A 26,587-nucleotide genomic window follows, 5' to 3' on the forward strand; every position below is an offset into this window, starting at 1 on the left:
AGGTCAAGCACAAATTGAAGCAGCCACATGCACGGCCGCGCCACAAGTGGCATCCATTACCACCCAGACCTCGGCAATTGCGTCTTACGCTATTATTGCTGTCCTGGACTCTGCGAGCCGTACGGCGGTCGCGGCCGCCAATTCGGTGGTACTCCACAGGGCCTTGTGGCTACGGGAATGGAAGGCAGATTCTGCTTCCAAAAAAGCGCTTAACCAGTTTGCCAATTTCTGGCGACAGGCTGTTTGGCGAGCGTCTGGATGAAATCATCAAACAATCTAAGGGAAAGGATACATCCTTACCCCAGTCCAAACAGGACATACTCCAACGGAGGAGAGGGCAGTCGAGGTTTCGGTCCTTTCAGGGCGCGGGCAGGTCCCAATTCTCCTCGTCCAAAAGGTCTCAGAAAGTACAAAGGAACTCTGATGCATGGCGGTCTAAGTCACGTCCTTAAAAGGCCACCGGAGGCGCCGCTAACAAAGCGGCTTCCTCATGACTTTCGACCTCCTCTAGTAGCATCCTCGGTCGGTGGCAGGCTTTCCCGCTTTTGCGACACCTGGCTACCACAAATAAAAGACCGCTGGGTGAGAGACATTCTGTCTCACGGTTACAAGATAGAGTTCACCTCTCGTCCCCCGACTCGATTCTTCAGGTCATCCCCGCCTCACTAGCGAGCCGAGGCTCTTCTGCAGGCGCTGCGCACTCTGAAGGCAGAAGGAGTGGTGATCCCGGTTCCTCTTCAGCAACTGAGCCACGGTTTTTACTCCAACTTGTGTGTGGTCCCAAAAGAGGACGGGTCTTTCCGCCCGGTCCTGGACCTGAAACTGCTCAACAAACATGTAAAAACCAGACGGTTCAGGATGGAATCCCCCCGCTCCGTCATCGCCTCAATGTCCCAAGGAGATTTCCTTGCGTCGATCGATATCAAAGATGCTTATCTCCACGTACCGATTGCTCCAGAGCACCAGCGCTTCTTGCGCTTCGCCATAGGAAATGAACACCTGCAGTTCGTGGCACTGCCGTTCGGCCTGGCAACAGCCCCACGGGTTTTTACCAAGGTTATGGCTACTGTAGTAGCGGTCCTCCACTCTCAGGGTCACTCGGTGATCCCGTACTTGGATACTGATCAAGGCACCCTCTCAAGAGGCATGCCAACGCAGCCTCGACGCTTCCCTGGAGACTCTCCAGGGTGTCGGGTGGATCATCAATTTTACAAAGTCAAATCTGACACCGGCCCAATCGCTGACATATCTTGGCATGGAGTTTCATACCCTCTCAGCGATAGTGAAGCTTCCGCTGATCAAGCAGTAGTCACTACAGAAAGGGGTACAATCTCTCCTTCAAGGCCAGTCACACTCCTTGAGGCGCCTCATGCACTTCCTGGGGAAGATGGTGGCAGCAATGGAGGCAGTCCCTTTCGCGCAGTTTCACCTGCGTCCCCTTCAATGGGACATCCTACGCAAATGGGACAGGAAGCCGACGTCCCTCGACAGGACCGTCTCCCTCTCTCAGGCGACCAAAGCTTCCCTTCGGTGGTGGCTCCTTCCCACTTCATTATCGAAGGGGATATCCTTCCTTCCCCCATCCTGGGAAGTAGTCACGACAGACGCGAGTCTGTCAGGGTGGGGAGCGGTTTTTTCTCCACCACAGGGCTCAGGGTACGTGGACCCAGCAAGAGTCCTCGCTTCAGATCAACGTTCTGGACATACGGGCAGTGTATCTTTCCCAGAAAGCGTTCCAGCAGTGGCTGGAGGGCAAGCAGATCCGAATTCAGTCGGACAATTCCACAGCGGTGGCATACTTCAACCACCAAGGCGACACACGCAGCCGGCAAGCCTTCCAGGAAGTCCGGCGGATTTTGATGTGGGTGGAAGCCACGGCATCCACCATATCCGCAGTTCACATCCCAGGCGTGGAAAACTGGGAAGCAGATTATTTCAGTTGCCAGGGCATGGACGCAGGGGAATGGTCCCTTCACCCGGACGTGTTTCAGGAGATCTGTTGCTGCTGGGGGGTGCCGGACGTCGACCTCGTGGCGTCCCGGCACAACAACAAGGTACCAATGTTCATGGCACGGTCTCAAGATCCCAGAGCTCTGGCGGCAGACGCCTTAGTTCAGGATTGGTCGCAGTTTCAGCTCCCTTATGTGTTTCCTCCGCTGGCACTGTTGCCCAGAGTGTTACGCAAGATCAGGACCGACTGCCGCCGCGCCATCCTCGTCGCTCCAGACTGGCCAAGGTGGTCGTGGTACCCGGATCTGTGGCATCTCACGGTCGGCCGACCGTGGACACTACCAGAACAAACAGACTGGCTATCTCGAGGGCCGTTTTTTCCATCTGAATTCTGCGGCCCTCAACCTGACTGTGTGGCCATTGAGTCCTGGACCCTAGCGTCCTCAGGGTTATCTCAAGACGTCTTTGCCACTATGAGACAGGCTAGGAAACCAACGTCCGCCAAGATCTACCACAGGACGTGGAAAATTTTCCTGTCATGGTGCTCTGCTCAGGGTTTTTTCTCCCTGGCCTTTTGCCTTGCCCACTTTTCTGTCCTTCTTTCAATCTGGACTGGAAAAGGGTTTGTCGCTCGGCTCCCTTAAGGGACAAGTCTCAGCGCTCTCTGTGTTTTTGCAGAAGCGCCTAGCCAGGCTTCCTCAGGTACGCACGTTCCTGCAGGGGGTTTGTCACATCGTTCCACCTTACAAGAGGCTGTTAGAACCCTGGGATCTAAACAGGGTTCTGATGGTTCTTCAGAAACCACCATTCGAGCCAATGAGAGATATTTCCCTCTCACAACTTTCGCAGAAAGTGGTTTTTTCTAGTAGCAGTCACTTCTCTTCGGAGAGTGTCTGAGCTAGCAGCATTGTCATGCAAAGCCCCTTTCCTGGTGTTTCACCAGGACAAGGTGGTTCTGCGTCCGGTTCCGGAATTTCTCCCTAAGGTGGTATCCTCCTTTCATCTCAATCAGGATATCTCCTTACCTTCTTTTTATCCTCATCCAGTTCACCAATGTGAAAAGGATTTGCACTTGTTAGATTTGGTGAGAGCACTCAGACTCTACATTTCTCGTACGGCGCCCTTGCGCCGCTCGGATGCACTCTTTGTCCTTGTCGCTGGCCAGCGTAAAGGGTCACAGGTTTCCAAATCAACCCTGGCTCGGTGGATCAAGGAGCCAATTATCGAAGCTTACCGTTCGGCTGGGCTTCCGGTTCCATCAGGGCTGAGGGCCCATTCTACCAGAGCCGTGGGCGCGTCCTGGGCTTTGAGGCACCAGGCTGCGGCTCAGCAGGTGTGTCAGGCGGCTACCTGGTCGAGCCTGCACACTTTCACGAAACACTATCAGGTGCATACCTATGCTTCGGCGGATGCCAGCCTAGGTAGACGAGTCCTTCAGGCGGCGGTTGCCCACCTGTAGGAAAGGGCCGTTTTACGGCTCTCTTACGAGGTATTATTTTACCCACCCAGGGACTGCTTTTGGACGTCCCAATTGTCTGGGTCTCCCAATAGAGCGACAAAGAAGAAGGGAATTTTGTTTACTTACCGTAAATTCCTTTTCTTCTAGCTCTAATTGGGAGACCCAGCACCCGCCCCTGTTTTTTTGTGTACACATGTTGTTCATGTTGAATGGTTTCAGTTCTCCGATATTCCTTCGGATTGAAGTTACTTTAAACCAGTTTATAATTCTTTTTCCTCCTTCTTGCTTTTGCACCAAAACTTAGGAGCCCGTGGGAGCACGGGGGGTGTATAGGCAGAAGGGGAGGGGCTTAACACTTTTGAGTGTAATACTTTGTGCGGCCTCCGGAGGCATAGCCTATACACCCAATTGTCTGGGTCTCCCAATTAGAGCTAGAAGAAAAGGAATTTACGGTAAGTAAACAAAATTCCCTTCTTTGTGATACAAAACAAGATGGCTATAATTGTTTCTGTGAAGAAATCTCTAACTTGGGCCAAAATACTAGCACCCAGCTTAGTGATGAATGTAACAAGAAAACATGGCTGTCAGATTAGGGCTTTCTTAAAGGGAATCTGTCACCAGGTTTTTGCTCCCGCATCTGAGAGCAGCATAAAGAAGAGGCAGAGACCCTGATTTCAACGATGTGTCATTTACTGAGCTGTTTGCTGTTATTTTGATAAAATCCGTTTTCTCTGCTGCAGATCTAGCAGTTATACAGAGCTCAGGAATATGCTGGACTACCTGCAGCACACTAAGTAGTCCTCTAATTATCTACTGCTGATTAAAGAGTGATTTGATCAAAACTACATTAATCATCTCAGTAAGTGACACATCTCTGGAATCAGGATCTCTGCCCCTACATTATGCGGTTCTCAGATTAGGTGGCAAAAACCTGGTGACAGATTACCTTTAAATGTGGCATAAATAAGTGTGGGTCATAGTAAAGAGAACGCCCAAAACCACAACTTGACACTACCTTACTAAGGTAGTGTCAAGTTGTAAGGAAGGTAGTGTCAAGTTGTGGTTTTGACAGATTAATATCTACCTAAAGGAACAAGGTTTTGGGTTATTATTGTAAAGAGAACTAATGATCAGCATTTTCATATACAGTGGGTACAGAAAGTATTCAGACCCCTTTAAATTTTTAACTCTTTGTTTTATTGTAGCAATTTTGGAATTTCAAAAAAGTTCATTTTTTTTCTCATTAATGTACTCTGCTCCCCATCTTGACAGAAAAAAACAGATGTAGAAATGTTTGCAAATTTATTAAACAAGAAAAACTGAAATATCACATGGTCAAAAGTATTCAGACCCTTTGCTCAGACATTCATATTTAAGTCACATGGTGCCTATTTCCTTGTGATCCTCCTTGAGATGGTTCTACGCCTTCAGTGGAGTCCAGCTGTGTTTTAATAACCTGATAGGACTTGATCTGGAAAGGCACACACCTGTCTATATAAGACCTCACCGCTCACAGTGCATGTCAGACCAAATGAGAATCATGAGGTCAAAGGAACTGCCCAAGGGGCTCAGAGACACAGTGGCAAAGCACAGATCTGGCCAAGGTTACAAAGAATTTCTGGAGTACTCAATGTTACTAAGAGCATAGTGGCCTCTATAATCCTTAAATGGATGAAGTTTGGGACCACCAGAACTCTTCCTAGACCTGGCCGTCCAGCCAAACTGAGCAATCGTGGGAGAAGAGCCTTGGTGAGAGAGGTAAAGAAGAACCCCAAGATCACTGTGGCTGAGCTCCAGAGATGCAGTAGGGAGATGAGAGAAAGCTCCACAAAGTCAACTATCACTGCAGCCCTCCACCAGTCGGGCCTTTATGGCAGAGAGGCCCAACTGAAGCCTCTCCTCAGTACAAGACATAGGAAAGCCTGCATAGAGTTTGCAAAAAAAAAAAAACACACAAAGGGCTCCCAGACTATGAGAAATAATATTCTCTGGTCTGATGAGACAAAGAACTTTTTGCTGATAATTCTAAGCGATATGTGTGGAGAAAACCAGGCACTGCTCATCACCTGCCCAATACAAGCCCAACAGTGAAACATGGAGGTGGCAGCATCATGCTATGGGAGTGTTTTTCAGCTGCAGGGACAGGACGACTGGTTGCATTTGGAGGAAAGACGAATGCGGCCAAGTACAGAGATATCCTTGATGAAAACCTCTTCTAGAGTGCTCTGTCTTTGGCTCAGACTTGGCCAAAGGTTCACCTTCCAACAAGACAGTGACCCTAAGCACACAGCTAAAATAACAAAGGAGTGGCTTGAGAACAACTCTGTGACCATTCTTGACTGGCCCAGCCAGAGCCCTGACCTAAACCCAATTGAGCATCTCTGGAGAGACCTGAAAATGGCTGTCCACCAACGTTCACCATCCAACCTGACGGAACTGGAGAGGCTCTGCAAGGAAGAATGGCAGAGGATCCCCAAATCCAGGTGTGAAAAACATGTTGCATCATTCCGAAAAAGACTCATGGCTGCACTAGCTCAAAAGCAGGGTGCTTCTACTCAATTCTGAGCAAGGGGTCTGAATACTTATGGCCATGTGATATTTCAGTTTTTCTTGTTTATAAACTTGAAAAAATGTCTACATTTCTGTGTTTTTTTCTGTCAGGATGGGGAGCAGAGTGTACATTAATGAGAAAAAAAATAAACTTTTTTGAATTTACAAAATGGCTGCACTGAAACAGTGAAATATTTAAAGGGGTCTGAATACTTTCTGCTCCCACTGTATATGAAAATATAAAGTAAAGCCAGTGCTATACTGGTGCTAGGATGCTGAATGTAAGCATAGCTTTTGTTCTGAGATTGGATGTTTTATTTCAGAAATATGTACAAGTAAAGTTACAGAAATGCACTATTATTTGATTGGCAGCAGCTGCTGAATAGCCAATATGTGGGTCAGGTTTTGCTATCTATTCCCACACTTGTCTGCTGCCTGGCCTTGGTAGATGTTTGTATGGGCTGTATCTTTAACACACCCCTATCACGTGACAGAAATGACTCCTACTGGAAGGAGCCCATACAGTCTAGCATCTACAGAGGCCAGCCAGCAGACAGGGGCGGGAATACATAGCAAAACCCCACCCACATATTAGATATTTAGCAGCAGCTGCCAATCAAATCATATTTCTGAAATAAAACATCCAATCTCAGAACACAAGCTATGCTTACATTCAGCATCCTAGCACCAGTATAGCACTGGCTTTACTTTATATAGGAAAATCCTGATGATTTGTTCCCTTTAATATGTGATAGAAGGAAAGGACGTAGAAACTGATTTTGACAATAAGCAACACACAAATCAGTTTAATAACTCATAATAATAGCACGTGTGTTGCCTATTGCAGACAGTGTCCACAAAACGACTGTAAAGCACCACTCCAGTGTTTTTGTGTTTGTTTTTTTTTCCACTGCTGGGGTGGTGCTTTTAACGTAAGATCCCTGCCCCTAGTAATATACCTACACTCTGGCGACTTCACCTTTTTATCCACACAGCTCCATATTGTGCCCATAACTTATGACAGGCCGGAAGTTAGAAGTTACATCACAAGCTCTTAAAGCAAGTCTATGAGACCCAAAATGAGGCTCTCATAGACTTGTATTGAGTTGTGATCTCCGGTCACTCCATGATGGGGCAGCCGGCAGGTCACAATCTGCAGAAGACCGTCCGGAGCACCGGTGATAGAAAGTAAAGACGGCGGAGGTTGTGTATAAGTCAGAAGGCAGGGGACTTGCATTTAAAGCACCACTCTAATGGTAAAATAAAAAAAACAAAAACACGCTACAGTGGTGCATACCTCATAAGCAAAGACAGAATGAATGAACAGATTAGAGATTTGAATAATCCCAGTGCCACAAATCCCTTAATGTATCCAAACATTTTTATTTTTTTTTTAAATGGGCATCAAGGTAATCTTTCTGGTTTTAAATTCTTTAGAATAGAAAGGGTTAATCCATTACAGAGAGGTGGGGGTCGGAGACTGCCCTTTTTGAATGGGGAATCATATTGGAACCTAATGTTACATTCTCCTTAACCACAAGGATTAAACCATCATACGGATTTGATCTTGGATTAAAAAATTAATGTTATTTCCCGATGTACAGCCCCTGGCAAAAATGGACTCACCTGGCTCTGAGGATGTTCATTCAGTTGTTTACTTTTGTTTAAAAAAATGCAGATCACAGACATGGCACAAAACTAAAGTCATTACAAATGTCAACTTTCTGGCTGTAACCCCTTCACGACCGGCCGATTTTTCGCTTTCCGTTTTTTTTTTTCGCCATTCTTTTTTTGAGAGACGTAACGTTTTTATTTTTCAGTCAATATGGTCATGTGAGGGCTCATTTTTTGCGGAACGAGCTGTACTTTTAAATGAAACAATCAGTTTTACCATATAGTGTACTAGAAAACGGCAAAACAATTCCAAATGCAGAAAAATTGCAAAAAAAAGTGCGATAGCACTATGGTTTTTGAGATATTTTATTCACTGTGTTCACTGTATGGTAAAACTGATGTGTGGGTGTGATGCCGCAGGTCAGTGCGAGTTCGTAGACACCAAACATGTATAGGTTTACTTTTATATAAGGGGTTAAAAAAAAATCGGAAGTTTGTCCGAAAAAAGTGGCGCACGTTTTACGCCATATTCCGTGACCCGTAGCATTCTCATTTTTCGGGATTTATGGCTCAATGACGGCTTATTTTTTGCGTCTCGAGCTGACGTTTTTAACGGTACCATTTTTGCGCAGATGCTACGTTTTGATCGCCTCTTATTGCATTTTGCGCAAAAGTTGTGGCAACAAAAAACCATCGTTTTGGCGTTTGGAATTTTTTTGCCACTACGCCGTATACTGATCAGATTAATTGATTTTATATTTTGATCGGGCGTTTCTGAACGCGGCGATACCAAATGTGTGTATATTTTTTATTTTATTAACCCTTTAATTTTCAATGGGGCGAATGGGGGGTGATTTGAACTTTTAGGTTTTTTTGATTTTTTTTTTTTTAAAACTTTTTTTTAACTTTTTTTATTTTTACTAGTCTCCCTAAGGGGCTATTGCGATCAGCATTCCGATCGCTCTGCAGTATCTGTTGATCATAGCTACAAGGCTGTAAACAGCAGATACGCTCTCTTTCTCTTTTGCTGTGCCGCTGGCACAGAGAAAGTGAAAGCAAGTCAGGTGTAGTACAGGAGTCATCACATGATCCTGTGCTACCATGACAACTATCGGAAGTCACGTGATCGCGTCACGTGACTTACGGTATCGGGCGGTAAGTAAATGTTTACCGCGATCGCGCTTATATCGGGTAACCAAGAAGCCCTGTCCTTGGTTACCCGATATTTACCTTTGTTACCAGCCTCCGCCGCTCTCACTGTCAGTGCCGGCTCCTGCTCTGTGCACATGTAGTTGCAGGACAAATCGGGTTAATTAACCCAATGTGTGCTGTAGCTAGGAGAGCAGGGAGCCAGCGCTAAGCATTGTGCGCTGCTCCCTGCTCTGTGCACATTTAGCTGCAGCACACATCGGGTAATTAACCCGATGTGTGCTGTAACTAGGAGAGCAAGGAGCCAGCGCTCAGTGTGCGCTGCTCCCTGCTCTCTGCACGTGTAGCTCCGTGCGCTGGTAACCAAGGTAAATATCAGGTTGGTTACCCGATATTTACCTTAGTTACAAAGCGCAGCATCTTCCACGCGGCGCTGGGGGCTGGTCACTGGTTGCTGGTGAGCTCACCAGCAACTCGTGTAGCAACGCTCCAGCGATCCCTGCCAGGTCAGGTTGCTGGTGGGATCGCTGGAGCGTCGCAGTGTGACATCTCACCAGCAACCTCCTAGCAACTTACCAGCGATCCCTATCGTTGTTGGGATCGCTGGTAAGTTGCTTAGTGTGACTGGACCTTTTAGATGCGAGAATGGAAGCACACTGTGAGGGGAAGATGGAGAACAGAATTTCTCCATCTTCTCCTTTTGCGTCAATCTCTGGTAATCTACCTGCACTCAGATGTCATCCAAATACAATCTGATGTTTTCCCACCCATAGACATGAATGGGTGAGTGGCATCCAATTTTCTTGGTAAGTTGTAGAAGCTGTAATTTTTTTTTCTTGTGCCAAATCGGTGAGAAAAAAATGCAGATCAGCACTGCCCCATAGAATAACATTGGACCGAGTGCTATCCAATAAAAAATCGGTTAGCACTCATCCGACATATACGGTGGTGTGAGCATTTCATATGTAGAATCCGTGACGATTCAGGACAAAGCCACTTGGAAATGATGCATCACCCTCCTGGAGCACATCCTCATGCTTTTTTTTTCTGTTTGACTATGACACTTAACACAATTGGACTGTCTGAGCTCAAGTTAGTGCAGCAGCAGTAAAGTGAGACAGTACGGACAGCATCAATCTATATTTTACAGTCTGGCTACTACAAAAACCAGGTTGACTCCTAAACCCTGATAAACTTTCAAGACATTATTTCCGAGCACTGACTTTTCATCATTTTCTCCCATCTCAGCGATCACAGGGTGACGTCTTTCAGAGACTTGGTGCACGCTCAGGAAGAGGAGGAAGAAGAGGAGGAAGGGCAAAGGTCAGATTTCTTATATACTCACCAGCTGTTTTGTGGATGACTCCAAATATTGGTGCCAATGTCAATGGTAACAGCTTTGTGACCCGAATAACACATGGGTCCTGGAAGCTAAGATATAAGCAGCTGTTTGTTGGGTTTGTGTTCAAGTTGATTTAGCAGCTATCTCTAGTTTTTGTTTCCTCTGTGGTGGTCAAAAGAGAGTTTAATTTGCCCCCGTAACACTTCTTCAGATAGCATATAGCTTTAGTAACACAGTCCAGCAGTTCTAGGAGTGAGGACCCTGCTCACAAGCTTACAGTCTATAGGTAGATGGGGAGGGGTGGGGGCATAATAGGTAGGGTGTGCTTGTCATGTACAGTCCAGCCATCTTAAAAACTAGCCGTTGTAAGACAGTATCTGTCTAAATGCATTTACCAAGTGTTATAGGGTACATGGAGGTTGTGGAGACAGATGACTGAGGGACTAGATTCTGAGGGCAAATTAGAGGAAGGAACCGGGGAGAGTTAGATTAGTGAAGTGAGGTTATAGATTTGTTTAAAGCAGTGTTTTTAAAGCCCCCTTAAAAGTGTGGGGGCTAAGTATTAATTGGGTTGTGTGGAATAGTGCATTCAAGAAGACTGGTGTAGCACGAGAGAGATCTTGGAGAAGGCAGTGGGAAATTCAGATTATGGAGGCTGTTAATCTTAGATAAGTTGCAGAATAGAGAGCACAGGTAGGGTGATAGAGATGGAGAAGATGTATGATGGTGGAGGCAATTAGTTTATATTGTGCTCTGTAGCGGATGGGTAACCAGTACAATGGCTGGCACAAGGTGGAGGCATTGGTATAGCGGCTGGACAGAAATACGACCCTGGCTGCTGCATTCAGGATGGAGAGGATAAAGTATGGTACGAAGGGGATCAATCAGGGATTTGCAGTAGGCCAGATGAATAAATAAGAGCGACAGTAAGAGTTTTTGCAGTTTCAAAGGTGAGAAAAGGTTGGATTATAGAGATTTTTTTTTTAGATGCAGATGACATGAGCAAGTGAATGATTAAATGTAGAGAATAAAGGAAAGTTGTGTGTTTAATTATGACCCCAAGATAATACGTGTGCTTCTTGGGAGTTATGGTTGAATCACCCAAGGAAATTGCTATTTCAGGTATAGGAAGGTTATTATAGGGAGGAAACACGAAGTTCAATTTTGAAGAGATTCAGTTTCCGATGGAGGGAGGACCTGGCGTTAGAGACAGCAGATATTCAATCTCAAGAATTTTCTATTAAGGTGGAGGTGATGTCAGTAGAAGAGGTTTATAAGTGGGTGTTATCAGAATAGAGAGGGGACCAAATCTGCTGATGGTTTGTATAAAAGGGGCTAGATAGAAGAGGAGGGGGCCTAGACAGCCAATAGTAAGGCGAAGAGGAGCCGGCAAAAGTGAAGGAGTAGTCAGAGGTAGGAGAAGAATCAGGAGAGAGCAGTTTCTTTAAGGCTGATAGTGAAAAGAAGCTGGTGATCCACAGTGTCAAATGCAGCGGAAAGATCCAGGAGAATCAGCCAGGGAGTAGTGACCATTAGATTTAGATGTTAATAGATCGTTATAGACTTCAGTGAGAGCAGTCTCAGTAGAGTGTAAGGATCGGAAACCGGATTGAAGAGGGTCAAGAAAAGAATTTTCTGGGAGCTAGCGGATTAGACTGGACCGGAACAAGTGTTCCAGAAGTTTAGAAATGAAGGAGAGACTGGGCTGTAGTTAGACCAGTTCTGGGCCAGGGATGGTTTTTATAGTAGAGGGGTTATGATGGCATGAGGAGGGAAAGTTTCCAGGAGAAAGAGATTAAACATTTTAGTTAGATGGGTGGTGACAGCCTGGGAGAGGGACTGAAGAAGATATGAGGGAATTGGGTCACTGATGCTGGTAGTAGGGCAAAAAGAATCAGCAGGGTAACGTCTGTTACGTAGTCAAGGGGTGAAAGTGAACTGGAGGTGCGGGAGGGAAGGGGATGCAAGCTGTGAACTGATTGGGAAAAAATGGCCTGATATCGTTGATAAGTGGCCAGATTCTTAGCGCTGCCGTTGATGACCGGAACCTCGATTTTAGGGCTCAGAAGGGAGTGGAAAGTTATTTTGGATTATTGGCTAGTGATGTGATGAGGATGGTGAAGTAGACTTGTTTAGCCAGATCTATTCAGCATAGCTGTAAGTTTTGAGCACAAACTCATAGTGGATAAGTCTTCTGCTGAAAAGAGCACACCTAGAGCACTGCTGGAGAAAACGTGTTTGCCAGGTTTGACATCATCTGCTTCATCCAGGGCCCTATGCAATGTATTATTATAATGTGACAATACAGAGTCTGGACAGAAGAGGGAGGAGTGCAGAGCTAAAGAGGACTTTAGATTGCTCATAAGTTGCTGGGTATTCATGGCATGTAGATTTCTCTATGTGCTGTAAGTGGTGGAGTCCTGAGCGGGTAGACAGTTATTGACAGAGAAGGAAAGACGGTTGTGGTCAGAGAGTGGAAGAGGGAAGTTAGTAAAGTCATACAATGAGCAGAATCGGGAGAAGACCAGGTCCAGAGTATTCCCATCTTCATGTGTAGAAAGTAAACTGTGAAAGGCCGAGAGACCAGGTTAGAGGGAAAGAAGATGAGTAGCAGATGCAGAGAGGGGGTTATCAATGGGGATGTTAGTCTCCCATAATGAGTGGGATTGTCACAGGATAGAACATGTGTAAGCCAGGTGGCAACCAGGAACTGACGGGTGGGGCCTAGAGGGCGATACACAACCGCCACTCACAGGGAGAAGGGGTTGAATTGTCTTACAACGTGGACCTCAAAGGAAGGAAACACAAACGAGGGTACCAAGGGGTTGGGGAGGTTAACCTGGAAAGCACATTGTGATGAAAAGAGCAGGCAATCACCTCTTCCACCTTGTCTGTTCTCAGGTCTGGGGGTATGTGAAAATTGTAGGCCACCATATGAGAGAGCAGTGGTGTCAGACCGCTGGATTCAGGTGTCAATGAGTGTCAAAAGGTTAGGGGAATTAGAAAGGAAGAAGTAATGGATGTAGTAGAGTTTGTTGCAGACTGACCATGAGTTCCAGAGAGCACAATTAAGAAACAAAAGAAGTCATGTAATGAATGTTAATAAGATTAGCAAAGTTTCTATGTGCAGCAGGAAGAGAGTTATATAAACTAGTGGAAGGAAGGCCAGGGTTAGGGGAGATCTCACCAGTATTATAATAGTTATATTCTTGTACATATGGGGCAGTATTATAGCAGTTATATTCTTGTACATGGGGGGGCAGTATTATAGTAGTTATATTCTTGTACATAGGGGGGCAGTATTATAGTAGTTATATTCTTACACATAGGGGGCAGTATTATGGTAGTTATATTCTTGTAGATTGGGGCAGTATTATAGTCTTGTACATAGGGGACAGTACTATAGTAGATATATTCTTGTACATTGAGAACAGTAGTAGAATACTTGTCTGTGGATTATCATACTACAGGTTTTACGCTGGTGGTTCAGAGAGAAGTGGGCAGCAAATTGTTGGTCCACCAAGAAAGAGGAGCCCTAATGAGCTGGTGGAGGATCTCTTCAAAGGAGCCAAAGAACATGGAGCTGTTGCTGTGGACAGAACTACCAAAAGCCCCGGTGAAAGCAGCCGATCATCGGTGAGATCAGTGATGGGATGCCTATACAGATTGCACCAGAATAGCTGATTTTCCCATTTCTAATGACACCTTTTGACCCTCAGTTATTGAAAACACAGCTGTGACTGATAATCTCCTCCATTTTCAGCCATTTGCAGGCGGTGGTTACAGGCTGGGGGCAGCCCCAGAGGAGGAATCTGCCTATGTAGCTGGTGCTCGCAAACATCACCAAGGACAGGATGTGAGTGTCTGATAATTGTATGTCTGAATACTGCTTAGATTTCTCCACTGTTTTGTGGGTAGTTAATTTCTCACCCTCTTCTGCAGGTCCACGTGGTCCTAAAGCTCTGGAAGAACGGATTCAGTATGGACGACGGTGATCTGCGTAGCTATCAGGATCCTAGCAATGCGCAGTTCTTGGAAGCTATACGCAGAGGGTATGCATTGGGGATAGTCTTTTTACTGTGATCTGGTGTCAAAAGAAGGTTTATTTCAATGAAAAAAAACATTCAGGAGATTGAATTTATAAGATTAATTATGTAAACTACTGGTGATCCGATTGCTGCGACTTCATAAAAAAAGTTTAGTAAATCACACTTTACCCTTCAGTGTTTTTTTACGCAACATTGTCACTTGACTAGTGACTCAGAAGATCGTTTTGTTTTAGGCAACTATGAGAATCACATTTTTAATGTATATTAGTCAATATGCCACTAAATAAACAAAAGGACTTGACCACGCACATTAGCCCATATTGTAAGGTATCGTCAATTCCTTTTATGAGGGGTAAAGAAAGCTAATTAACTCTGGGGGGGGGGTGTTGTGGCGAGACATTTTAATAGGACACCGTATACTACTGCTATTATCCATAACCATGTTTCTCCAAATATACAAAATCAGGGAGATTCCAGGCGAGCTCCGCAGGCTAGCCCAGGGCGGACAGGTGAACTTAGATATGGAAGACCACCGTGACGAAGACTATATGAAACCTAAAACTTCCTTCAAAGCCTTCACAGGAGAAGGGCAGAAACTGGGCAGGTGAGAGATGTGCCCACAGTTACATTGATGCCTCTTCTATTAGGACAGTACTAGTTTCGCTAACACATTTTTTTTCGTTGCTTCCTCCTTTTTGGTTGCTGCCAGTACGACCCCCAATGTCCTGAGTACAGCGTCCCCGTCACAGCAGGCTGAAAATGAAGCCCGGGCCAGTTCCTCTGTGATCATCGACAACTCCAATGCCACCACGAACATTCAGATTCGACTTGCAGATGGGGGAAGACTGGTCCAAATGTTCAATCACAGTCACCGGTAAGAGTTCCATGATCATCGTGTATATCCACAGGGGATTTCCAATGTTCACATTTTATGACATTTCAATTAGAGACCCTTTACATTTGTGATTGCCTGATACCATCACAAAGGGGTTCTGGTTTCACATCTCACTAAAGATCTAAGTGGTATTGATGACCCGATGCAGGTACAAATGGTTACTGCTTCTATGTCTGTATGTGTGTGTGTGTTTGTGTGTGTGTGTATATATATATATATGTATGTATGTATGTATGTATGTATGTATGTATACATACCGTGTTTCCCCGTCATACATTCTTTCTTTGTCGCTCCATTGGGAGACCCAGACAATTGGGTGTATAGCTTCTGCCTCCGGAGGCCACACAAAGTATTACACTTTAAAAAGTGTAACCCCTCCCCTCTGCCTATACACCCTCCCGTGCTCCTCAGTTTTATGCTTTGTGTGGAAGGAGGCACACATCCACTCATGAATTCTCAGATTAGTTATATCGGTTGGAAGAAAAGTGGGCCCCCACGGGGCCCCCGGCATGTTCCCTTCTCACCCCACTAAGTCGGCGGTGCTGTTAAGGTTGAGGTACCCATTGCGGGTACAAAGGCCGGAGCCTCATGCCGTCTCCTTCACCATCCCTTAGCGGCTCTGGGAGAAGTGGGATCCTGAGCGGTCATCCATTCACTGGGACCGTGCTCCCTCCGCAGCCCCTGTGGGAATCTGTCGGACAGGAGTTTATTTATCCTCAGGGACCGGGCCCTGCTACTCTGTATCCCCATGGGGGATGTGCATGGAGCGCCTTCATCCCGGACACTGCAGCAGCTGCTTATTTGTGACGGCCGGCGGACTTCCGCGCCGACCGCGCCTGTTTGTCGGCTGCGGTCTTAAATTTAGTCCCCGGCTTCAATTGCGGCCTAGTAGCAAAACTCCCGCCCCCGGGCCTGTCTATCAGGGGTAAGGGCGGGACGGCCGGCCTGACGTCGGCTGTGAGGGCCGGAGCATCCTGTATGTTTCCTCCCCCCCTCACTGATCACTGTGGGGACTCCAGATTCCCGCACTTTTTCTAACGCCGCCCACGGCTCCACTCCTCCCCTGAGAGCTCCGGCAGCCATTTCTTTGGCATTCTGCCTGTGGAGGATTTCCTGGAAAGAGCTCTGCAACGCTGGGAGACCTAAGGCAGGGAATCTGGAGGACACACACTCCGCTTTTTAGCGGTCGGTAAGCCACACCGGTCACCCGGTGCTGGTCCCCTTAGGGTGCCGGAATAGATACTATATATATATTTATATATTTCTTTTTCGCTCTATTGGGAGACCCAGACAATTGGGTGTATAGGCTATGCCTCCGGAGGCCGCACAAAGTATTACACTCAAAAGTGTTAGGCCCCTCCCCTTCTGCCTATACACCCCCCGTGCTCCCACGGGCTGCTCAGTTTTTTGCTTTGTGCGAAGGAGGTCAGACACGCACAGCACAGCTCCACAGATTAGTCAGCAGCAGCTGCTGACTATGTCGGTTGGAAGAAAAGTGGGCCCATATAGGGCCCCCAGCATGCTCCCTTCTCACCCCACTCTTGTCGGCGGTGTTGTTAAGGTTGAGGTATCCATTGCGGGTACGGAGGCTGGAGCCCACATGCTGCTTTCCTTCCCCATCCCCCTCTGGGCTCTGGGTGAAGTGGGATCTTACCGGTCTCCAGGCACTGAGACCGTGCTCCATCCACAACTCCTGTGGAGCCTGATGGATAGGAGCCGAGTATCGTTCAGGGACATGGCCCTGCATCTTGAAGGTACTCTGTATCCCTGTGGGGACCGCGCATGGCATCACCTCAGCTTTGCTGGGTGTGCTAGTGCACCGGGGACCGCGGCGCTGACCGGGTCTATATGTGCCATTACACACTCAGCGTCGCTGAGTGTGTTTATATGTAAGGGCTGCCGCACTAACCGCCGCTGCCATGGGACACTGCGGCGCGGCTGGGACTTGTAGTTCACCGGGGACTTTCACGCCGGCCGCGCTTTTACGGCGGCCGCGTTTATTACTAGAGTCCCCGGCTTCCTTGCGGCCTAGTTTACTTTTCTCCCGCCCTCAGCCCTGACAGGCAGGGGGAAGGGCGGGACGCTGCACGGAGCGAGCAGCTCTGAGGGCTGGAGTATGATTTACATACTCCACCCCCCTCACTGTGCACGGTGTGAGCACCAGTTCGCGCTCTTTCTCGGCCACGCCCACAGCTCCCTCATCTCGTCAGGACGCCGCAGCCATTCCTGTCAGCTCCACCGACGCTGCAGAAGAGGGACAAGTCCTGGGAGACCCAGACACGGTCTCTGGTGGCCTCACAACAGCTTTAGGCGGCTGGTAAGCAGCACCTGTTGGTGCTAGCCCCATGGTGCTGTAGGGTATTGGTACATTATTTGGGTATCATATATACTTTACACTGTATGAGCACAGTGCATTCTGGCTATATACCCTTTTGTGTAACTCAAGGAAAACTATAGCATGGCGCCCACAAAAGGCAGGGGTGCCAAAACACAGGCTTATTATGCTGCCTGCGCCGCTTGTAAGACCCCACTACCGGCAGGTTCCACTGACCCTCATTGTGTGCAGTGTTCGACCCCTGTGCCACTTCTTCAGCCGGAGCCTATGCTAAGAGGGGCCCAGGGGGAGCCACCTGTTGGCACTGTCCAGGTGACGGGGACTGAGTTTGCTAAACTCTCTGAGACTATGGCTAAGATACTAGAAGCCTTGCAGTCCAGGCCGGTATCTCAGCAACGGGACCCTGTTGAATCGTTGTTCCCGGGCCCCCCTCAGTTGGACCAACAATGTCCTCCCGGGGTATCTCCTACATCCCAGTCTGAGGGTTCTGACTTAGACCCCAGCCCCAGATTGACTAAGCGGGCTCGCTTAGAATTTCCCTCGACATCATATTGTTTAGGGTCTCAGCGGGGGGAATCTTTGGTTGATGATGCGGAGACAGCTGATCAGGATTCTGATCCTGAGAGCGCTCTCAATCTTAATACTCCAGACGGGGACGCCATAGTAAACGATCTTATTGCGTCCATCCATCAGTTGCTGGATATTTCTCCCTCAGCCCCTCCGGCGGAGGAGTCAGCTTCTCAGCAGGAGAAATTTCGTTTCAGGTTTCCCAAGCGGACACAGAGTATGTTTCTAGACCACTCTGATTTCAGAGAGGCAATCCAGAATCACCATGCTTGTCCAGATAAGCGTTTTTCTAAGCGCCTTAAGGATACACGTTATCCTTTCCCCCCGGACGTGGTTAAAGGTTGGACTCAATGTCCCAAAGTGGATCCTCCAATCTCCAGACTGGCGGCTAGATCCATACTTGCAGTGGAAGATGGGGCCTCGCTCAAAGATGCCACTGACAGGCAGATGGAGCTCTGGTTGAAATCCATCTATGAAGCTATCGGAGCTTCTTTTGCCCCAGCATTCGCAGCCGTATGGGCGCTGCAAGCTATCTCAGCAGGTCAAGCGCAAATTGAAGCAGCCACATGCACGGCCGCGCCACAAGTGGCATCCATTACCACCCAGACCTCGGCAATTGCGTCTTACGCTATTAATGCTGTCCTGGACTCTGTGAGCCGTACGGCGGTGGCGACCGCCAATTCGGTGGTACTCCGCAGGGCCTTGTGGCTACGGGAATGGAAGGCAGATTCTGCTTCCAAAAAGCGCTTAACCAGTTTGCCAATTTCTGGCGACAGGCTGTTTGGCGAGCGTCTGGATGAAATCATCAAACAATCTAAGGGAAAGGATACATCCTTACCCCAGCCCAAACAGAACATTCCCCAACAGAGGAGAGGGCAGTCGAGGTTTCGGTTTTTTCGGGGCGCGGGCAGGTCCCAATTCTCCTCGTCCAAAAGGTCTCAGAAAGAACAAAGGAACTCTGATGCATGGCGGTCTAAGTCACGTCCTAAAAAGAACATTGGAGGCACCGCTAACAAGGCGGCTTCCTCATGACTTTCGACCTCCTCTAGTAGCATCCTCGGTCGGTGGCAGGCTCTCCCGCTTTTGCGACGCCTGGCTGCCACAAATAAAAGACCGCTGGGTGAGAGACATTCTGTCTCACGGTTACAAGATAGAGTTCATCTCTCGTCCCCCGACTCGATTCTTCAGGTCTTCTCCGCCTCCCGAGAGAGCCGAGGCTCTTCTGCAGGCGCTGGACACTCTGAAGGCAGAAGGAGTGGTGGTCCCTGTTCCTCTTCATCAACAGGGCCACGGTTTTTACTCCAACTTGTTTGTGGTCCCAAAGAAGGACGGGTCTTTCCGTCCTGTCCTAGACCTGAAACTTCTCAACAAACACGTAAAGACCAGGCGGTTCCGGATGAATCCCTTCGCTCCGTCATCGCCTCAATGTCCCAAGGAGATTTCCTTGCATCGATCGATATCAAAGATGCTTATCTCCACGTTCCGATTGCCCCAGAGCACCAGCGCTTCTTGCGCTTCGCCATAGGAAACGAACACCTGCAGTTCGTGGCACTGCCATTCGGCCTGGCAACAGCCCCACGGGTTTTCACCAAGGTTATGGCTACTGTAGTAGCGGTCCTCCATTCTCAGGGTCACTCGGTGATCCCGTACTTGGACGATCTGTTGATCAAGGCACCCTCTCTAGAGGCATGCCAACACAGCCTCGACGCTACCCTGGAGACTCTCCAGAGTTTCGGGTGGATCATCAATTTTCCAAAGTCAAATCTGACACCGGCCCAATCGCTCACATACCTTGGCATGGAGTTTCATACCCTCTCAGCGATAGTGAAGCTTCCGCTGATCAAGCAGCGGTCACTACAGACAGGGGTACAATCTCTCCTTCAAGGCCAGTCACACCCCTTGAGGCGCCTCATGCACTTCCTGGGGAAGATGGTGGCAGCAATGGAAGCAGTCCCTTTCGCGCAGTTTCACCTGCGTCCTCTTCAATGGGACATCCTACCAGGGCTGTGGAGTCGGAGTCGTGGAGTCGGAGTCGGAGTCGAAGCTCATTTTGGTGGAGTCGGAGTCGGTATAAAATGCACCGACTCCGACTCCTAAAATATATAATAAATTGGGGACAGGAGTGCAATGCAGAATGTGCTGAATATTTTACTAAATAATAACATTTAGTATAATGCTTATATTTAAGTGAAAAATTTATTGTAGTACAATGTGAACATCAGACATTTAATTGTTTTTATGATACAATAATCAAGATATTTGGATAGAACATAAAATATTTATTGGAATACAACTTTAGAACACAAAAAACTAATAAATTGTAAATATGTAAAATATATATATATATATATATATATATATATATATATATATATATATATATATATATACAGTGTATATACACACACAAGATATATATGTAATCTACTGTATATTACATAGTGTATTACATATTTACAATTTATTACAGTTTTTTGTGTTCTAAAGTTGTATTCCAATAAATATATTTTATGTTCTATCCAAATATCTTGATTATTGTATCATAAAAATTATTAAATGTCTGATGTTCACATACACATATTCATGTACTACAATAAATTTTTCACCTAACTATAAGCAATATATGTAGGAGCCGGAGTCGGAGCCGGAGTCGGAGCCGGAGCCGGAGTCGGAGCCGGAGCCGGAGTCGGAGCCGGAGCCGGAGTCGGAGCCGGAGCCGGTGCAAGAGAATTTGAGGAGTCGGAGTCGGAGTCGGAGTCGAAGGTTTGGCTTACCGACTCCACAGCCCTGCATCCTACGCAAATGGGACAGGAAGCCGACGGCCCTCGACAGGACCGTCTCCCTCTCTCAGGCGACCAAAGCTTCCCTTCGGTGGTGGCTTCTTCCCACTTCATTATCGAAGGGGAAATCCTTCCTACCCCCATCCTGGGAAGTAGTCACGACGGACGCAAGTCTGTCAGGGTGGGGAGCGGTTTTTCTCCACCACAGGACTCAGGGTACGTGGACCCGGCAAGAGTCCTCGCTTCAGATCAATGTTCTGGAGATCAGGGCAGTGTATCTTGCCCTGAAAGCGTTCCAGCAGTGGCTGGAAGGCAAGCAGATCCGAATTCAGTCGGACAATTCCACAGCGGTGGCATACATCAACCACCAAGGCGGCACACGCAGTCGACAAGCCTTCCAGGAAGTCCGGCGGATTTTGATGTGGGTGGAAGCCACGGCCTCCACCATATCCGCAGTTCACATCCCAGGCGTGGAAAACTGGGAAGCAGATTATCTCAGTCGCCAGGGCATGGACGCAGGGGAATGGTCCCTTCACCCGGACGTGTTTCAGGAGATCTGTTGCCGCTGGGGGGTGCCGGACGTCGACCTCATGGCGTCCCGGAACAACAACAAGGTACCGACGTTCATGGCACGGTCTCAAGATCCCAGAGCTCTGGCGGCAGACGCCTTAGTTCAGGATTGGTCGCAGTTTCAGCTCCCTTATGTGTTTCCTCCGCTGGCACTGTTGCCCAGAGTGTTACGCAAGATCAGGTCCGACTGCCGCCGCGCCATCCTCGTCGCTCCAGACTGGCCGAGGAGGTCGTGGTACCCGGATCTGTGGCATCTCACGGTCGGCCAACCGTGGGCACTACCAGACCGACCAGACTTGCTGTCTCAAGGGCCGTTTTTCCATCTGAATTCTGCGGCCCTCAACCTGACTGTGTGGCCATTGAGTCCTGGATCCTAGCGTCTTCAGGGTTATCTCAAGAAGTCATTGCCACTATGAGACAGGCTAGGAAACCAACGTCCGCCAAGATTTATCACAGGACGTGGAAAATTTTCCTGTCGTGGTGCTCTGCTCAGGGTTTTTCTCCCTGGCCATTTGCATTACCTACTTTTCTGTCCTTCCTTCAATCTGGACTGGAAAAGGGTTTGTCGCTCGGTTCCCTTAAGGGACAAGTTTCAGCGCTCTCTGTGTTTTTCCAGAAGCGCCTAGCTAGACTTCCACAGGTACGCACGTTCCTGCAGGGAGTTTGTCACATCGTTCCACCTTACAAGCGGCCGTTAGAACCCTGGGATCTAAACAGGGTGCTGATGGTTCTTCAGAAACCACCATTCGAGCCAATGAGAGATATCTCCCTCTCACGACTTTCGCAGAAAGTGGTTTTTCTAGTAGCAGTCACTTCTCTTCGGAGAGTGTCTGAGCTAGCAGCGTTGTCGTGCAAAGCCCCTTTTCTGGTTTTTCACCAGGACAAGGTGGTTCTACGTCCGGTTCCGGAATTTCTCCCTAAGGTGGTATCCCCCTTTCATCTCAATCAGGATATTTCCTTACCCTCTTTTTATCCTCATCCAGTTCACCAATGTGAAAAGGATTTGCACTTGTTAGATCTGGTGAGAGCACTCAGATTCTACATTTCTCGTACGGCGCCCCTGCGCCGCTCGGATGCACTCTTTGTCCTTGTCGCTGGCCAGCGTAAAGGGTCACAGGCTTCCAAATCAACCCTGGCTCGGTGGATCAAGGAGCCAATTATCGAAGCTTACCGTTCGGCTGGGCTTCCGGTTCCCTCAGGGCTGAAGGCCCATTCTACCAGAGCCGTGGGAGCGTCCTGGGCTTTGAGGCACCAGGCTACGGCTCAACAGGTGTGTCAGGCGGCTACCTGGTCGAGCCTGCACACTTTCACGAAGCACTATCAGGTGCATACCTATGCTGCGGCGGATGCCAGCCTAGGTGGACGAGTCCTTCAGGCGGCGGTTGCCCACCTGTAGGAAAGGGCCGTTTTACGGCTCTCTTACGAGGTATTATTTTACCCACCCAGGGACTGCTTTTGGACGTCCCAATTGTCTGGGTCTCCCAATAGAGCGAAAAAGAAGAAGGGAATTTTGTTTACTTACCGTAAATTCCTTTTCTTCTAGCTCTAATTGGGAGACCCAGCACCCGCCCCTGTTTTTTTGTGTACACATGTTGTTCATGTTGAATGGTTTCAGTTCTCCGAGTTTCCTTCGGATTGAAGTTACTTTAAACCAGTTTATAATTATTTTTTCCTCCTTCTTGCTTTTGCACCAAAACTGAGCAGCCCGTGGGAGCACAGGGGGTGTATAGGCAGAAGGGGAGGGGCCTAACACTTTTAAGTGTAGTACTTTGTGCGGCCTTCGGAGGCATAGCCTATACACCCAATTGTCTGGGTCTCCCAATTAGAGCTAGAAGAAAAGGAATTTACGGTAAGTAAACAAAATTCCCTTCTTCTGTTCGGTCGGGCTGTATACCCTTCCCATATACCCTCAGTGATCACTCTCCTAGGAGACAACAGCATGTCGTCCACAAGGAGCAAGGGTGCCAAGGCACAGGGTTATTTTGCGATCTGTACCTCTTGTGCGGCTAAGTTACCTGCGGGTTCCACCTACCCTCACTGTGAGCAATGCTCAACCCCTGTTTTGCTTCCTCAACCCGAGCCTCGGTCACTAGTGGGCCCCTCGGCTCAGGTAGAACCCCTTGCTCCCCCTGTCCAGGCGGCAGGGACAGAGTTTGCAGTTTTTGCTGAAAAACTCTGAGTCACTCTCACAATCCATGGCTCAGTCTATGGACAAATGGTCTGCCAAGCTGCTTGAAGCTTTGCAGTCCAGACCGGTCCTTACACAAGCCCCGGGCCCTGTTGGATCTTCACCTCCAGGCCCCTCTCTGTCCGCGCCGCAGCACGTTCCCAGGGGGGGCCCTAGGTCTCACGTGGAGGACTCCGGCCCGGACCACAGTCCCAGACCAGCTAAGCGGGCCCGCTGGGAATCTTCCCCGACTTCTTCACGCTGCTCGGGTTCCCAGCGTGAGGACTCTCTGGAGGACGAGGCGGACGTCGCAGCTCAGGGCTCTGACACTGACGTTGCTCTCAATCTTGATACACCTGAAGGGGACGCCATAGTAAATGACCTTTTCTTCAGCGCTCTATTGGGAGACCCAGACGATTGGGGTATAGCTACTGCCCTCCGGAGGCCACACAAAGCACTACACTAAAAAGTGCAAGGCCCCTCCCCTTCTGGCTATACCCCCCCGTGGTATCACGGGTTCTCCAGTTTTCAAGCTTTGTGCGAAGGAGGTCAGACATCCACGCATGGCTCCACAGATTTTAGTCAGCAGTAGCTGCTGACTATTTCGGATGGAAGAAAAGAGGGCCCATAACAGGGCCCCCAGCATGCTCCCTTCTCACCCGTGGATGGTGTTGTAAGGTTGAGGTACCTATTGCTGGTACAGGGGCTGGAGCCCCACATGCTGTTTTCCTTCCACATCCCCTTGTAGGGCTCTGTGGAAGTGGGATCCTGCCGGCCTCTAAGCTCTGACGCCGGGCTCCATCCACAGACCCATAGCACCTGATGGATACGGAGCAGGAGTACAATCAGGGACATGGCCCTGCATCATACAGGTACTCTGTGTCCCTGGCAGGCACAGACACACTCCGGGCTGGCTGGGTGTTGTAGTGCGCCGGGGACCGTAACGTTGGAGTTAGTGTTCCTACAGTTTACTGGGGGACTTTGTGTTGTGGGAACGCAGCGCCGACCCCCACTGGATCGGGCGGCGCTGCTGTGACTTGTGGTGCGCCGGGGACACGCCGACCACGCTTTTACGGCGGCGGCGTTTATAACTTTAGTCCCCGGCTTTTTTGCGGCCTAGCTCCGCTTCGTTCCCGCCCCCACCCTGTCAATCAGGGTAGGGGAGAGACGCTGTTTCGCAGCAGCGACGAGGGCTGGAGCCTGATTTACATGCTCCAGCCCTCTCACTAGGCACAGAGGGAAGCAGGCTTCCCGCTCTTAGTCAGGAACGCCCAGGGCCCGCCCCCCCTCCTCTCCCAGGACGCCGGCAGCCATTACATGCAGTCTGGCTGGAGGAAGGACGCAAGGCTCTGGGAGACCTGGACTAGGGGGCTTTTGGAGACCACACACCCGCTCTTAAGCGGGCGGTAAGCGGCATTTCAGCTGGCCCCTCTAGTGCCTCAGTGTGTATTGGTGTACTGTGTCACCAGATATATATATTTATTTATTTCTTGCACTGTGAGGTCGCTTCCTGGCTGGATACCCCAGATCGCTCTGAGGAAGCAGCAACATGTCATCCACAAAACGCAAGGCTGCCAAGGCTAGGGCTGTGTACACTGCGTGTGCTGCATGTGGGGCTGCTCTACCAGCAGGTTCCAAAGACCCCCATTGTGTGCAATGCTCAGATCCGGTGCTGCTTCGCCAGCCGGAGTCCGGAGGGGTAGTGACCCAGGCTGAGACGCTTGTAAGTCCTGCCCCGGTGTCAGGGACAGACTTTGCAGTTTTTGCTGATGGAATGTCTGTGACTATGGCAAAAATCCTTGAAACTTTGCAATCCATGACTGGGGCTCAGTCTATGGACACGGCGAGGTCTCTGTCCTCTAATCCCCCTCAGTTGGAATTAATCCAGACTGCAAGGGGGTCCCCGGCTTCCCAGGCTGAGTATTATGACTCAGATGATAGCCCCAGCCACCCTAAGCGAGCTCGCTGGGAAAGACCCTCAACGTCATCACACTGCTCAGGGTCTCAACGCAATCAGTCGCCCTGTGATGCGTCTGAAGAGAGTGATCAGGAGTCTTATCCTGGAACCCCTCTCAATCTGGATACCCCGGATGGGGACGCCATGGTAAACGAGCTTATCTCAGCCATCAATAGACTGTTGGATATTTCTCCCCCAGCTCCTTCTGCAGAGGAGGCAGCTGCAGAGCAGGAGAAGTTTCGTTTCCTCTATCCCAAGCGTAAATTGAGTGCTTTCTTGGATCACTCTGACTTCAGAGAGTCAATCCAGAAACACGACGCTCATCCAGAAAGACGTTTCTCTAAACGTTCTAAGGATACACGTTTTCCTTTCCCCCCTGATGTGGTCAAGCGCTGGACCCAGTGTCCAAAAGTAGACCCCCCGATTTCCAAACTTGCAGCTAGATCCATAGTTGCAGTGGAGGATGGCGCTTCACTTAAGGATGCCAATGACAGACAGATGGACCTTTGGTTAAAATCTGTCTATGAAGCTATCGGCGCGTCGTTTTCTCCAGCATTCGCAGCCGTATGGGCGCTCCAAGCTATTTCAGCTGGTTTAGCAAAAGTGGATGCTATCATACATCCAGCGGTGCCGCAAGTGGCGTCCCTTACCTCGCAGATGTCTGCGTTTGCGTCTTACGCTATCAATGCGGTCCTAGAATCTACCAGCCGCACCTCAATGGCGTCCGCCAATTCGGTAGTTTTGCGCAGAGCCTTGTGGTTAAAGGACTGGAAAGCAGATGCTGGTTCCAAAAAATGTTTAACCAGCTTGCCTTTATCTAGAGATAGACTGTTTGGCGAGCCATTGGCTGACATCATTAAACAGTCCAAGGGTAAAGACTCTTCCTTACCCCAGCCCAGATCAAGCAAACCTCAGCAGAAAAAATGGCAGCAGAGGTTTCAGTCCTTTCGAGGTTCGGGCAAGACACAATTCTCCTCGTCCAAAGGGACGCAGAGGACGCAAAGAGTCTCAGATTCCTGGCGGGCTCACGCACGCCCCAAGAAAGCAAATGGAGGAACCGCTTCCAAAGCGGCTACCTCATGACTTCCAGCTCCCCCCCTCCGCATCTCCGGTCGGGGGCAGGCTCTCCCGCTTTTCCGACATTTGGATGTCACAGGTCAAAGACCGGTGGGTGACAAACATTTTGTCTCGCGGGTACAGAAT

The 26,587-nt window shown here is 48.9% G+C and overlaps 1 protein-coding gene across 1 annotated transcript in view; it reads left to right on the forward strand.

Annotated features, from left to right (window-relative positions):
* NSFL1C (NSFL1 cofactor) overlaps positions 1-26,587 on the forward strand; it is a 54,669-nt gene that overhangs the window by 12,948 nt on the left and 15,134 nt on the right. The window contains exons 3-8 of the mRNA XM_075350506.1: positions 9,971-10,045; positions 13,535-13,700; positions 13,828-13,920; positions 14,007-14,116; positions 14,580-14,717; positions 14,823-14,987. Coding sequence (XP_075206621.1) covers positions 9,971-10,045; positions 13,535-13,700; positions 13,828-13,920; positions 14,007-14,116; positions 14,580-14,717; positions 14,823-14,987 — 747 coding nt within the window. The remainder of the gene's footprint in view (positions 1-9,970; positions 10,046-13,534; positions 13,701-13,827; positions 13,921-14,006; positions 14,117-14,579; positions 14,718-14,822; positions 14,988-26,587) is intronic.

The sequence above is a fragment of the Anomaloglossus baeobatrachus genome, chromosome 5, assembly GCF_048569485.1.
Source record: "Anomaloglossus baeobatrachus isolate aAnoBae1 chromosome 5, aAnoBae1.hap1, whole genome shotgun sequence".
NCBI classification, from domain to species: domain Eukaryota; kingdom Metazoa; phylum Chordata; class Amphibia; order Anura; family Aromobatidae; genus Anomaloglossus; species Anomaloglossus baeobatrachus.